Source organism: Mixophyes fleayi, chromosome 5, assembly GCF_038048845.1.
Source record: "Mixophyes fleayi isolate aMixFle1 chromosome 5, aMixFle1.hap1, whole genome shotgun sequence".
Taxonomy (NCBI): domain Eukaryota; kingdom Metazoa; phylum Chordata; class Amphibia; order Anura; family Limnodynastidae; genus Mixophyes; species Mixophyes fleayi.
In genome coordinates this window covers 273427764-273440506 of record NC_134406.1, presented here as the reverse complement: position 1 = coordinate 273440506, position 12743 = coordinate 273427764, and the positions used below count along the sequence as shown (strand labels likewise).

At 42.3% G+C, this 12743-nt stretch overlaps 1 protein-coding gene across 3 annotated transcripts in view; it reads left to right on the top strand.

Moving 5' to 3' along the window:
• Positions 1-12743, top strand: part of SNAP47 (synaptosome associated protein 47) — a 37144-nt gene that overhangs the window by 9615 nt on the left and 14786 nt on the right. For 2 of the 3 annotated variants that reach the window (XM_075214154.1, XM_075214155.1), the window contains exons 4-5: positions 291-775; positions 9261-9373. In XM_075214154.1, the coding sequence (XP_075070255.1) occupies positions 291-775; positions 9261-9373 (598 nt within the window). Of the gene's footprint in view, positions 1-290; positions 776-5551; positions 5763-9260; positions 9374-12743 lie in introns of those variants that run through there. The other variant, XM_075214156.1, reaches the window with a different exon arrangement.

Genomic DNA, 12743 nt, shown 5'->3' with positions numbered 1-12743 from the left:
AGCATTTCTTACTCCATTTATTTATTATTTGGATTTGTCTATTAATGAAGATGAATGTAGAAAGAAAATTAATTTAACTCCCCTTGCCTGCAGAGCTTACCCTTCACTAGGCTGCCGTTATATTTGTCTCTGGCTTCTGTCAGTCTTACTCATGCCGCTATATCTCCAGCAATGTTAGATTGCAGGTTGGACACTTATGTATAACTTCTATGTAACATTTCTATAGATGACGGAGAATTGTGATGAGCTGATGTCATTCTCCTAATATCTCCCTGTTGTCTTTGTGATAGAATTTTGTCCGTTCTTGAGTCCCCGTCCTGGTGGCCGTTCGGCAGCAGTCCGTGGAAGAGATCCGCACACGCTCCATCCAAGGAAAACTCTGCGGGCGGCCAGAATAGCGGGAAGGAAGGAGTCATCATCATAATCCCCATCGTCTTCTCCCATTATCCCGAACACAACCTCAAGCCGGGTAAACTGACCGTTCTGTTATCCGCCCTGGAGATTTCTGATTGTAGCTTCCAATTGCTTCACCGATATGGGCGTCAGGACGTGGATGACATCAAAGTCTTCACGGGACATGAGATTAGCATCCGGCAAAGGTTCATCGGGAAACCGGATATCGCGTACAGGATAATATCGGCCAAGTTGCCGGACATCCTCCCTGTTTTGGAAATGCAATACGGGAAGAAGATAGAATTTCTGGAGGAAGCGTCGATGTTTAGTGAAAAGTGGAGATCCTCCCCGGCGGAACGCGTCAGTCCCGGATGGCAGGCAGGTAGGACTAGGTCACTCTGATACTGTATGTGTGGTGTTATTACACTCTAAGCAAGTCCTAAAGTATCATAACTCATTATTAATTATAGATTGAAAAGTGTCCCAGTTCTGTGTCTCTGCTCTCGTTCAGGATATTTATAGTCACCAGACAGTTCTGTGTCTCTGCTCTCGTTCAGGATATTTATAGTCTCCAGACAGTTCTGTGACCATATTAAAGATGGAGGTCGCAGTTAATTCTATTATTCCTGAATATTTGGGGTGCAGTTTTCCTTATAACAAATACACTGGCAGTTTTATGGCAGAAATTTAAGTTTTTTACTAAATGTTATGTTCATGTTTATTAGTTTTTGGGATTTTGTTTATTGTTTGTTTGTTTGATAAATTTGATGGAGAAAGAGAAAAATGAAGCACAGAAGCTGCACGTACTGTCCAAACACCATTAACGTGTATTATCTTTATCACTCTCTGACATGAATGAGAATAGTGACAGATATTTGGATTCTCCTTCTGGTTGTCATCGCCCGTTACTAACCTTCATGTCACTAACTTTCACATCCCCACATCCCGTTCCTCTGCTGGTTTTGTCCCTACATTTCCATATATCCAATCATTCTGTATTCAGCACCAGGATTCTTGTATTTTTAAAGGAATTATGTTACATTTCGACGAGCAAAAAAACTCCCGTTGGTAAAAACCGGTGCCGCGACCGGCGCCGTAATTGGCGTAATTTTTTTTTTTTAAATTATCCAGATAATGCAAATTAAACATTTTATTTAAAAAAACTTTGCCCTTGCGCCCCCAATCCCCCACCCTCCATTATAGATATTACCAAGCCCCGATCTCCAAACACAGGGTTCTATGTTTACTTATATGTATATCGGGGGCACCCGATAGCAGTTTGGGGAAGTGTATAATATTGTTACAATGTAGCATCCTCATGATGCATTGAGCAGTCGGACGGTGATGATTACATTTGTGTCGTGTCTACAGACAGCCAACGGCGGCTCCTCCGTCCTCCATATAAAGAGCACTCACAGTCCACCTCCACGTTGAACAAGATAAAACCCAAAAGCAGCTGCTGGTAAATCCCAGGGATTACTTGTAGGGAAACATTGGCTCTCTCTGCCCTGGCTCTCGCTCTGTCTGCTGGGCGGCTCGGTAACACTGGGCGGGTTTATGGTCCACGGAAATGTCTTGTGTACGGAATAGGAAATATTACATTTTATTTCACTGTATTTACTTTGCAGAGGGAATAATGATATTAAACACTGCAGTTATAGAACATTTTTACACTGACATCTGCAGTATTGTGGGCAAAAGAGGTTTATGTATATATATATATCTCCACGCTTGAACTGTGAGCAAATATGTCATAGCTCTCTGACCGTGGGCCAGTCTAACACAGATCTATGTTATACGCACTTCTATAGGTCAACAGATGCTTTAAATACCAACCACAGCTATATAATGCAAATATATTGCTGCCTATGTTATTTCTCATAGTAGGTTTTGTTTCTTTCTTTGGAGCCCAGCAGGTTATACAGACAGTCCGCTGTCAGTCCTGTGTGTTCTGAAGGGGGGGGTCCCTGGACCGTTTCTCATTACAAGGCTCTCATTAGCCCCCCAGACAGTCACGTCCCTTGTATTATGCTGATCCATGTTCACCCCACCACATTACACAAAGAATGTAGGTGGCAACTATATGGCGGGGGATTGTGCTAAGGACTAACTCTTAATGAATAAGAGTCGCCACATCAATTATTAGAACTAAACCCAAAACACCAATATTGTATGTATATGTTTCAGTAGAAGGTGATCTGCCCTTTCTTGCCTTCTGAGTAACAAAATAACTCATTAGGAAAACATTTAAATGTTAGTCAATGCACACTGCCATATGTCTGTACGGGTCCTTTAGTCCTTATTAATCGCTGGGTCAATAAGTGCATTGCCCCGTCACTTTTCTTGATGCTTCCCTTGATTTTATTTTATCTACTTGTTGACATTACAGTAAAGTTACATAAAGACATAGTTCTCCGTGTTATCTGTGCTCAGGGTATACACGGCACAGAAGAACAGTTTGTATGGTCTCTCCGTGTTGGCGTCGGTTTCCGCCTAAGTCCCATAGTCATACTGGGAAGGGTAATCCAACTAAATTGGCACTTGTGTGCCTCCAAGAGGAAATTAGATTGTAAGCTCCAATGGCGCTTAGACTGAAATGAATGAGCAAACCTACTCTGATCCACATTATGCTGTCACTATGCGTGTTTGACATATGAAATATGCTGGAGTTTGTGAACTCTCATTTTGGCAGTGAAAGAGTTTATTCGTCCTGTTCTGATTGTATCCTGGCAGCGTCCGCGCACGGGGGAGAAGAGCGCTCGCAGATATTCACATGCAGCCTGTTTACAATCCCTCCTCTCCCTGTTCTGTCCATCTGACTCAGTCTGTTGATATTGCTGACACCCAGGCCCCCACCTGCACTTTTATTGTTATAACTGGAAGCTGCCGGCAGTGGAAAATCCTGACTGTTCACAGCCCCACCTCAGTGCAAGAGACGGACCATACTCCCCAGTGTAGCTGCCTTCCCTACATTGTCCACTAGATGGGGGTAGAGCACTGTCTGAGCTGCTCTGTCTTTAACATTGCAAATCTTTACAAGATACTTGTCATATACGTCTATACAATGTCATTGTAGAGGATCGGTAGATATGCTATTGAAGTTAAAAGAGGGTTGCATGGCACTGCCGGATTATTATTATTTACAGTAACATTTTTATTTATGAATCATGCACAATATTTCTTGCTTCCTAATACCATTTAGCAGACCAATGAGTGTGTGTTTAAACAGAGCTATCACTATTTCACTAATAATACTATAAAGCTGCATAATATACAACAGTGCTGTACACATCAGTAAAGCAGGTTTGTCACCAGGGGCTTTACTGAGCATAATACCACTTGCAGCAGCCTTTATGTTGCCTCTCCACATCCCCCCGGTCTCCGCACACACATTTATATATAAGCACTATCGCTCTACAAATGTCACAGCTGCTCCTGTGGATTCTATCCCCCCCCCTTCCCCACATTCACCAATAAGGAGGAGAGATTTATCAAACCTTATCAAAGCTAAATGCTAGCTAGTATCTGATTGGTTGCTATGGGCAACACCTCCGCTGTTTTTTTTTTATGAATCTGCCCCTTATTTTGCAACCACTTTTTGCAAATGCTGCTCTCTCATATTTGTATGATGCATCCAGGTTTCATTGTCCTATATGGGATTCTATGACACTTTTTAGGTCTGTTTTGCCTCTAGCAGTGAGGAGAAACTTGTTAACATCAGGGAATCGCCTTATTATATGTTTCCCATTATATGCTAAACAACAAATTGATTTTTTTAAAGTAATGATCATCTATTCCGATTAATGTCACAATTTGTCAGTGTAGCCGAGGTTTCTGTACACAACTACATACATTTCCCAGCAGACACTGCTCCTCTGAGGTTGTGCTTCAGACCTTGTTCCTTGGTGAAAAGAGATTAAACACTACCTAATGCTGGCCTGTGTGGGAGAGGTGGGAGTGACAGATTTGCAGACTTGCTCTGCAGAAATGCATTCTGTGTTTTGGTGGATTCATAGTGTACATTTATTCTGCGGGGTCAGTGATATCACAGCAGCTTAAATGGCTGAAACTTTACCTGTTTGATTATATTAGGACACTGCTCTAAAGGGGGTGAGACCATACTCTGTTAAACTTTACTTTATGATAACCCTGGATAAAGGGCTTCACCTTCATAGTTCATATCTAAAGATTATATATAACATTTTTTTTTTTTTGTAGCAATTTGTTATAAATAGCCTTTATTAACATGATATTGTTGAAAATTTGGCAAAACTGTTAGGTTAATTGGCTGCTGGCAAAATTAATGTGTGTGTGTGTACTGGAAGCTCCTTTGCGGCAGGGACTGATGTGAATGACAATTAGTCTCTGTGCAGCGCTGTGGAAGTAAGTGCGCTATATAAATAAATGGTGATGATTATGAGCCTGACAGTAAAGGTACTTTGTTGCAATTCAGCTCTTGAATCAGTTAGTGAATCACCAAAGCTATACTGTAAACATTATTCAGCTGAATATCCTTTCATATTGGTGCCCAATAAGTGTAGGTAAAAGAAGGGACAAGACATCCCCTGTTTCTCTGTTAAATACCCGGCTTTCACATGAGACGTGTGCATAGAATGTGCTCTCTGATCTGCGTATAGTCCATGTGTGCTAAACCTGTACATGCCATTGTCTGCATATAACATTGTACAAAACAATGTATCACACTATAGTATCACATGTTGTGTGGTGCGAGACATTGTCCATCTCTGACACGGAGCACTAATAAATACTCAGTAGTATTGTCAATCTCTGACACGGAGCAGTAATACATACTCTGTAGTATTGTCCATCTCTGATACGGAGCAGTAATACATACTCGGTAGTATTGTCCATCTCTGACACGGAGCAGTAATACATACTCGGTAGTATTGTCCATCTCTGACACGGAGCAGTAATACATACTCGGTAGTATTGTCCATCTCTGACACGGAGCAGTAATACATACTCGGTAGTATTGTCCATCTCTGACACGGAGCAGTAATACATACTCGGTAGTATTGAACACAGAGGGTTCCTTCCTGCACACAGTGCAGGAACAGAGCAGCCAATTTGCTATTTGACTTTCTAATTCGTAGAAACCAGACACTAAATCACTTTACTTCATCTGTTTTCTGAGCAGCTGAGGTTGTCTCATCGCAGCGCAAACTGTGGCGAAAGTCTTCATTAATGCAAAGCAGACGGCAGCAGCCACCGCAGCCTGGAAAGTGTCCATGCAGAGTGGGCTGAGCGGCAGGCCGGAGCTCAGGGTGTAGGCTTCATCCACCAGGATCCCATCATCTGTAACCCAGTCACTGCCACCGGCCCAGCAACAGGCTCCGGAAATAAAATAACCCATCTGCTTAACTTGTGTACAGCGATTGGATTTATTGTGTGCATTCAGGAGATGAAGCTGTAGAAATAATAAAGTAATATACATGCAGAACTGTTCAACGCTAAACTTACAATTACACATTTTGAGAATAGGTTTTTAAAAGTTACAATGGAAGCAGACATTTTTTTTCTAACTTTATTTGAAGTTTTTACATTTTACAACTAAAAAGTAGGGTTAAAGTTAGGATTACAGAACAGAAAGAGGAGCAGGTGTATAAGAGGGGGCCGGAGAACAATACAAAGGGGGATTATTATTATTATTATTATATTTTATTTACTCACAATTTTGCCTAATAACACAGCCATGAATAAAGAATAGTACCAAAACATTCTCCAACTTCTCCCAACCATCCAAGAACAGTTTGGTGATGAACAATACCTTTTCCAGCATGATGGAGCACCTTGTCATAAGGCAAAAGTGATAACTAAGTGGCTCGGGAATCAAAACATCGATGGTTTGGGTCCATGGCCAGGAAACTCCCCAGATTTTAATCCCATTGAGAATTTATGGTGAATCCTCAAGAGGCGGTGGGCAAACAAAACCTGCAAATTCTGACAAACTCCAAGCATTGATTAGACAAGAATGGGCGGCCATCAGTCAGTATGTGGCCCAGAAGTTGATTGACAGCTGCCAGGGCGAATTGCAGAGGTCTTCAAACAGAAGGGTCAACACTGCAAATATTGACTCTTTGCATAAACTTAATGTAATTGTCCATAAAAGCCATTGACACTTATGAAACACTTGTAATGTTACATCAGTATAACATAGTAACATCTGACGAAAAGGTCTAAAAACACTGAAGCAGCAAACTGTGTGAGAACCAATACTTGTGTCACTCTCAAAACTTTTGCCCATGACTGTAAGAAAGAGACGCATAGCAGACACTATAAACTAGTGTTACAAACTATAACACACACATCTGACAGTAAAGTAGGAAGGAGCTTTGGGCCGCAGGTGAAGGCTCGGGGGGGGCCACATATCTCCCGTCACTGATCTAAACAAATACCTGATGTGACTAATATCATCATCATCACCATTTATTTATATAATGCCACTAATTCTGCAGCGCTCTACAGAGAACTCATTCACATCAGTCCCTGCCCCATTGGAGCTTACGGTCTAAATTCCCTAATGTAGACACATGCTCACACACAGACAGACAGAGAGGGGAACAGACAGACAGGGAGAGACTAGCGTTAATTTTGATAGCAGCCAATTAACCTACTAGTATGTTTTTGGAGTGTGGGAGGAAACCGGAGCACCCGGAGGAAACCCACACAAACACAGGGAGAACATACAAACTCCACACAGATAAGGCCATGGTCGGGAATCGAACTCATGACCCCAGTGCTGTGAGGCAGAAGTGCTAACCACTGAGCCACCATGCTGCCCTACAAATACACTTTATTATTCACTTATTCACTAAGACAATGGTCTAATTCAGCTAATGAAGGGTCTAACGCCTGTGTCCTATAAACTGGAATAATCGCTCTATCTGCATTTATTCCTGAAGAACCAAGTCATCAGTTCACAGGAATTTAGTAATATTATTCAGACATAATCTCCTAGTAAAGTGACCTCATGCCTTGGTGATGTCGTACGTTCCTCATTAAGGCCGTCTCTACTCATTTCTGAGATAAAAGGACAGGAAAAGTATTGCTGTGGGCCAATATATGTATCTGGCAATGTGTAGCGAGTATCGGAGATGCCCAGTGATCTGGGTATACCGGTGAATGAACCGGTATGTCTTACAGTGGAGCCAGCGCCTCCCGTACACAGATGGAGCCATTTCATCATCTGTACCAATATCTAACGTAGAAATTTACTAGGATCCATTGACATCACTGAGCATACGGCAAAAGTAAATGGAGTTTATACTTCATACATCAACACCTTTTTCTACATGAAACTCCTATAATCTACGAAGAGATGATATATAATTTTTATGGTTTGGATATAGGTGACTGGTGAAACCAATCACAGCCCAAGAATGCAGAACATGTAGGTGTTGTACGCTCTATGGTCAACTAGGTCCGTCATCTGACCACCCCAGATAATGGGGACTAGAACAGGTTCGTACCATTGTTCAGCTTCCCTAAAAGACTTTATAAACCAGAGATTATTCTTCTTTCTTGTCTGACCTGTTTCCAGCCATACCTGACATTAGTCCTCATTACTGGAGCGGACATGGAAGGCGCGCAGTGAGACCTGCTGCTCGGGTCGTTACTGATTAGCCAGGAGAGAATTTTTCCGCAATAAGTGCTCTGGTTTTTAATTAGAGCGCAGCTGACAGTTCCTTCAGAAACATTAACCAGCGCTGTGTCCGCCGGCCGGGCCCCTCTTTGAATAACACATCAGCCTGGGTGATTTACCCTGGTTAATGACTCGTTTGTCCTTGTGGTCATAAGTCCCCGTCCAATAACTAACTGATTGATGCCATTTATTTACTTAACTGCTTGTTATGTTGACTGCGTGAAAACCTTGGGATTTCCTAGTATTCTTCTTTGAACTGTGAAACGCGTAGTGATTTCTAGTTGCTGTGTTAAAATTAGTGTGTAGGGCGAAAACACACAGGCCAACCTTAATAAAACTCCGTACATTGAGATGGGTTTATAGGCAAGTCCTACATCACTATAAAACAGTTTATTGTTATATTGTGCCAAGTTTGATACTACAGACGTTGTGACATAATCTAACTGTTAGATGTTTTCTACCGCGGGTTTAAGGAATTGGGCAAAAGGTACCTCAACAACAAAACTATTCAGGGCCATCAGTATACCCAATTACAAGCAAGAATAAAATATGGAACTATGAATGCAATCATTTATTATATGTATATATCTCCTTAATGAGTTTGTGAATGAGTTCATGGTTTTTATCATACTAGCTTGTATGAAATATGATTTAGGGGCCCTCAAAGGCTTGGGGCCCATTTGAGCGACTCACTGGTCACTTTAATGAGGAACTGTCACTGAATTTTAAGCTGATTTGGGAGCTTGTTTTCTAGTCCATGCAGAATGACCCGGCTTAGCTTGGAGTGGATGCTGGGATTACGCTGAAGTTGGGTGGCTGAATGGCCGACTTTAGCGTTAGGAAAAGATGCAAAACAGGCGGAAAAAAAAACAGGTCATAAAGCAGCTGTAGCCGCATTGGGATCATTTCTTCATTTACTTATTAAAAATATTTTGACAGATCATCTTTAAATACTTATTAATAATCATAATTGTTCTGTCTACATTCTTTTTATTGTTGTTATTTTGCTTTGTTTATCCGTCCTCAAATAGTCAAATATAATAGAAAATCCCAAAAATAGGATAGTGCTTCAAAAAGGCACCAAAAAATGAAAGTGTCCAAACTTGGGTAAAAGCTGCTGTCAGATTAGGTGGTGGGTGCAGATGGGTGCTGTGGCCACTAGATGGCGCCAGATGACCAACAATTATTTTTCTCTCTTTTATAGACTCCTTGTTTCTTGATACAATTGTGAAGTCTGGACCCTGCGTAGAAGGACGCACGGAGGCTGCGGTTCAAGAGCAGGCGGTCTGCGAGTCAGAGGCCCAGGAGCTCAGGAAGGTAACGCTCCACGTGTGTCATACAACGTTATCACGGTCTAAGGGGTCAGGTGTAATCCATAGTGTGAAACTAGTATTTATACTGTGTTGTTACATTGTTTGCGGTAGTTGAACAAAATAACCTCTATTGTGGTTGGTGTGTTCACCCAAGTGCCACTTACCTCTTACACACATTATATATGTTTATATATATATATATATATATATATATAATTTCATATCTTTTTTTTACATATTAGGAGAAAAATTTGCAATGCTCTAGCCCTCAACAAGTACTAAAATTTGATGAATCGCCTCTCAGTTGACAAGTAACCCATCACAGATCATACTTTGTCCTTATTTATTTCATAACAAAAATAAGACAACATTAGGAAGCCATGAGTGTAAAGTAAGTGCCCCCTCATCCAGTAACTAATAGAACCCTGTCTATCAGCAATAACAACATAATGGTTCTCAGTATGAGTTTTTCAGTCTCTTACTTGGTATTTGAGGGATTTTGGCTGCTTCCAGTCTTTGATGTTTGGGACTATTAGTTGATGCACAAGTCTGTTAAGGTCCTTCCACAGCATCTTGGTGGGGTTGAGTCTGGACTCCCAAAACCTTGATTCTTTTCTTTTTCAGCCATCCAGTTGTACGGTGCTGGTGGTTTTAGAGATTATTGCCTTGTCACCATATTCAGTTTTGCCGGGGTTCGGTTGTCAGACAGATGGCCTCACTTTCCCCTCTAGAATTCTCAGGTATAAAGAGGAGGTCACGGAGGACACAATGATTGAGATGTGTCCAGGTTCTGTGTCTGCAAAACAACCTAAAATCGTCACCCCTCCACCTCCATGCTTTGAGGTTCTTGTGGTGATACTCTGTTGGTGTTCTCCAAATCTGGACTTGTGCATTAAGTCCAAACAAACCCACTTTGGTCTCGTCTATCCAGAGGGCAATGTTCCAGAAGTATTGCTCAGTCTTTTAATGATGGTAGACTTGTGAACTTTAACATTCACCATGTTGACAGAGGCCTGTAGATCCCTGGATGTAGTCTTTGGTTCCTTTGGGATTTCTCAGGCATCATCCAGGTTCTGATCTTTGGGGGAATTTGTTGGGACAACTGCTTCTGGAAATACTGGCAGCTGTCATCAGCGTTCTTCATTTGTAAGTAATCTTTCACACCGTGGAATGATGGACTTCCTACTGCTTGAAATTGTGCTCATAACCCTCTCCAGACTGATGGACATCATCAAGATCACTGCAGACGTCTGTTCTTCGGCGGCGTCAAGATCTCTGCAGACGTCTGTTCTCTGGCGTCATCAAGATCACTGCAGACGTTTGTTCTCCGACGTTGTCAAGATCACTGCAGACGTCTGTTCTCCGACGTTGTCAAAATCACTGCAGACGTCTGTTCTCTGGCATCATCAAGATCACTGCAGACGTCTGTTCTCCGGTGTCGTCAAGATCACTGCAGATGTCTGTTCTCCGGCGGCGTCAAGATCACCGCTGACGTCTGTTCTTCGACGGCGTCAAGATCACTGCAGACGTCTGTTCTCTGGCGTCATCAAGATCACTGCAGACGTCTGTTTTCCGACGTCATCAAGATCACTGCAGACGTCTGTTTTCCGACGTCATCAAGATCACTGCAGACGTCTGTTCTCCGACGTTGTCAAGATCACTGCAGACGTCTGTTCTCCGACGTTGTCAAGATCACTGCAGACGTCTGTTCTCCGACGTTGTCAAGATCACTGCAGACGTCTGTTCTCCGGTGTCGTCAAGATCACTGCAGGCGTCTGTTCTCCGGCGGCATCAAGATTACCGCAGATATCTGTTCTCTGGTATCATCATGATCACTGCAGATGTCTGTATTCCGGCGTCATCAAGATCACTGCAGACATCTGTTCTCCGGCGGCGTCAAGATCACTGCAAACGTCTGTTCTCCAGTGGCGTCAAGATCACTGCAGACGTCTGTTCTCTGGTGTCATCAAGATCACTGCAGACGTCTGTTCTCTGGTGTCATCAAGATCACTGCAGACATCTGTTCTCTGGCGGCGTCAAAATCACTGCAGACGTCTGTTCTCCGGCGGCGTCAATATCACTGCAGACGTCTGTTCTCCGGCGGCGTCAATATCACTGCAGACGTCTGTTCTCCGGCGGCGTCAAAATCACTGCAGACGTCTGTTCTCCGGCGGCGTCAAGATCACTGCAGACGTCTGTTCTCTGGTGTCATCAATATCACTGCAGACGTCTGTTCTCCGACGTCGCCAAGATCACTGTAGACGTCTGTTCTCCTTGAACATAACAATTTTTTATTGTTATTATTTGTTATTAAGATTAAATGTATGAATCTTGGTGAGTAGATGATTGTTCATTATTTCCTGATATATAAAACACAGATGTGAAAGGGGTTACTTCCTCTTTAACATGACTGTATGTACATGTTACATCACAAAATGTACGCAGTGCCTTATAGTAACCATGGCTGACCAATACAGTACGAAAGGGAACTCTGCCCTGAAGAACTTATATTCTAGATTAGGCAGCTGAAAACATACACAGAAATATGGGTAGATAAAATGTTAAAAAATGTAAAAGTTCCGATCACTTAATGTATAATACGTGAAATCATGTTTATTTGGTTACGACTGGAAGAGATGGTAACAAGGAGTCTGATGCAGATGAGGATTGCTAAGCTTCAGATGCCTGTACCAATTAGATTGTAAGCTCTTGTGAGCAAGGTCCTCCTATCATTGTTTCCATGTCTGCATTTATTTTGTCCCTGTTTTATGTATGTCCCGTTGTCCGGCACCTTACAGATCTTCAACAATAACATTAGTAGTTGTTTGTAGTGTCAGTTCCTGTGTTATACATGATAAATCTCTGTATCTCGTTCCTTGGAAGTCTTCGGATCTGTCTGGAACGACGTCAATGTTGTGGCAGCACTCTCTGGTCTCATGACTTTCTCCATGCTGCTGGGAAAACGGAGGATTCTGGGCAGCAACGGGTCTGTGGGTGTATCCGGGAACCAGTGTAACCACATTGGTTATTAAGTGGTTGGCGACGTTGACAGTTTGTATATTTGTGGACAGGTACATTTTCCCCTTCGTACAATCACATGTACCCATCATTCAGCAGCTGGATAACGAGAAGGGCCCCTCTGCGTGGACGGCAATTACCGAATAAGGCTCACGGATCGTATTTCACCAAGAAATTGTCCCCTGGGTCCCTATTTACGTTTATACAGCTCTGCGCCGGGAAACTTTCACTCTTCAGAAAATAGTTCTGCAGATTATTGCATATAGTGATACTCTGCAGGGGTGGGGGTGGTAGGTAATATTGTATGGGAAAGATCATAAAATAATGATAAATTATAGTGCCAATAAAGTTTATTT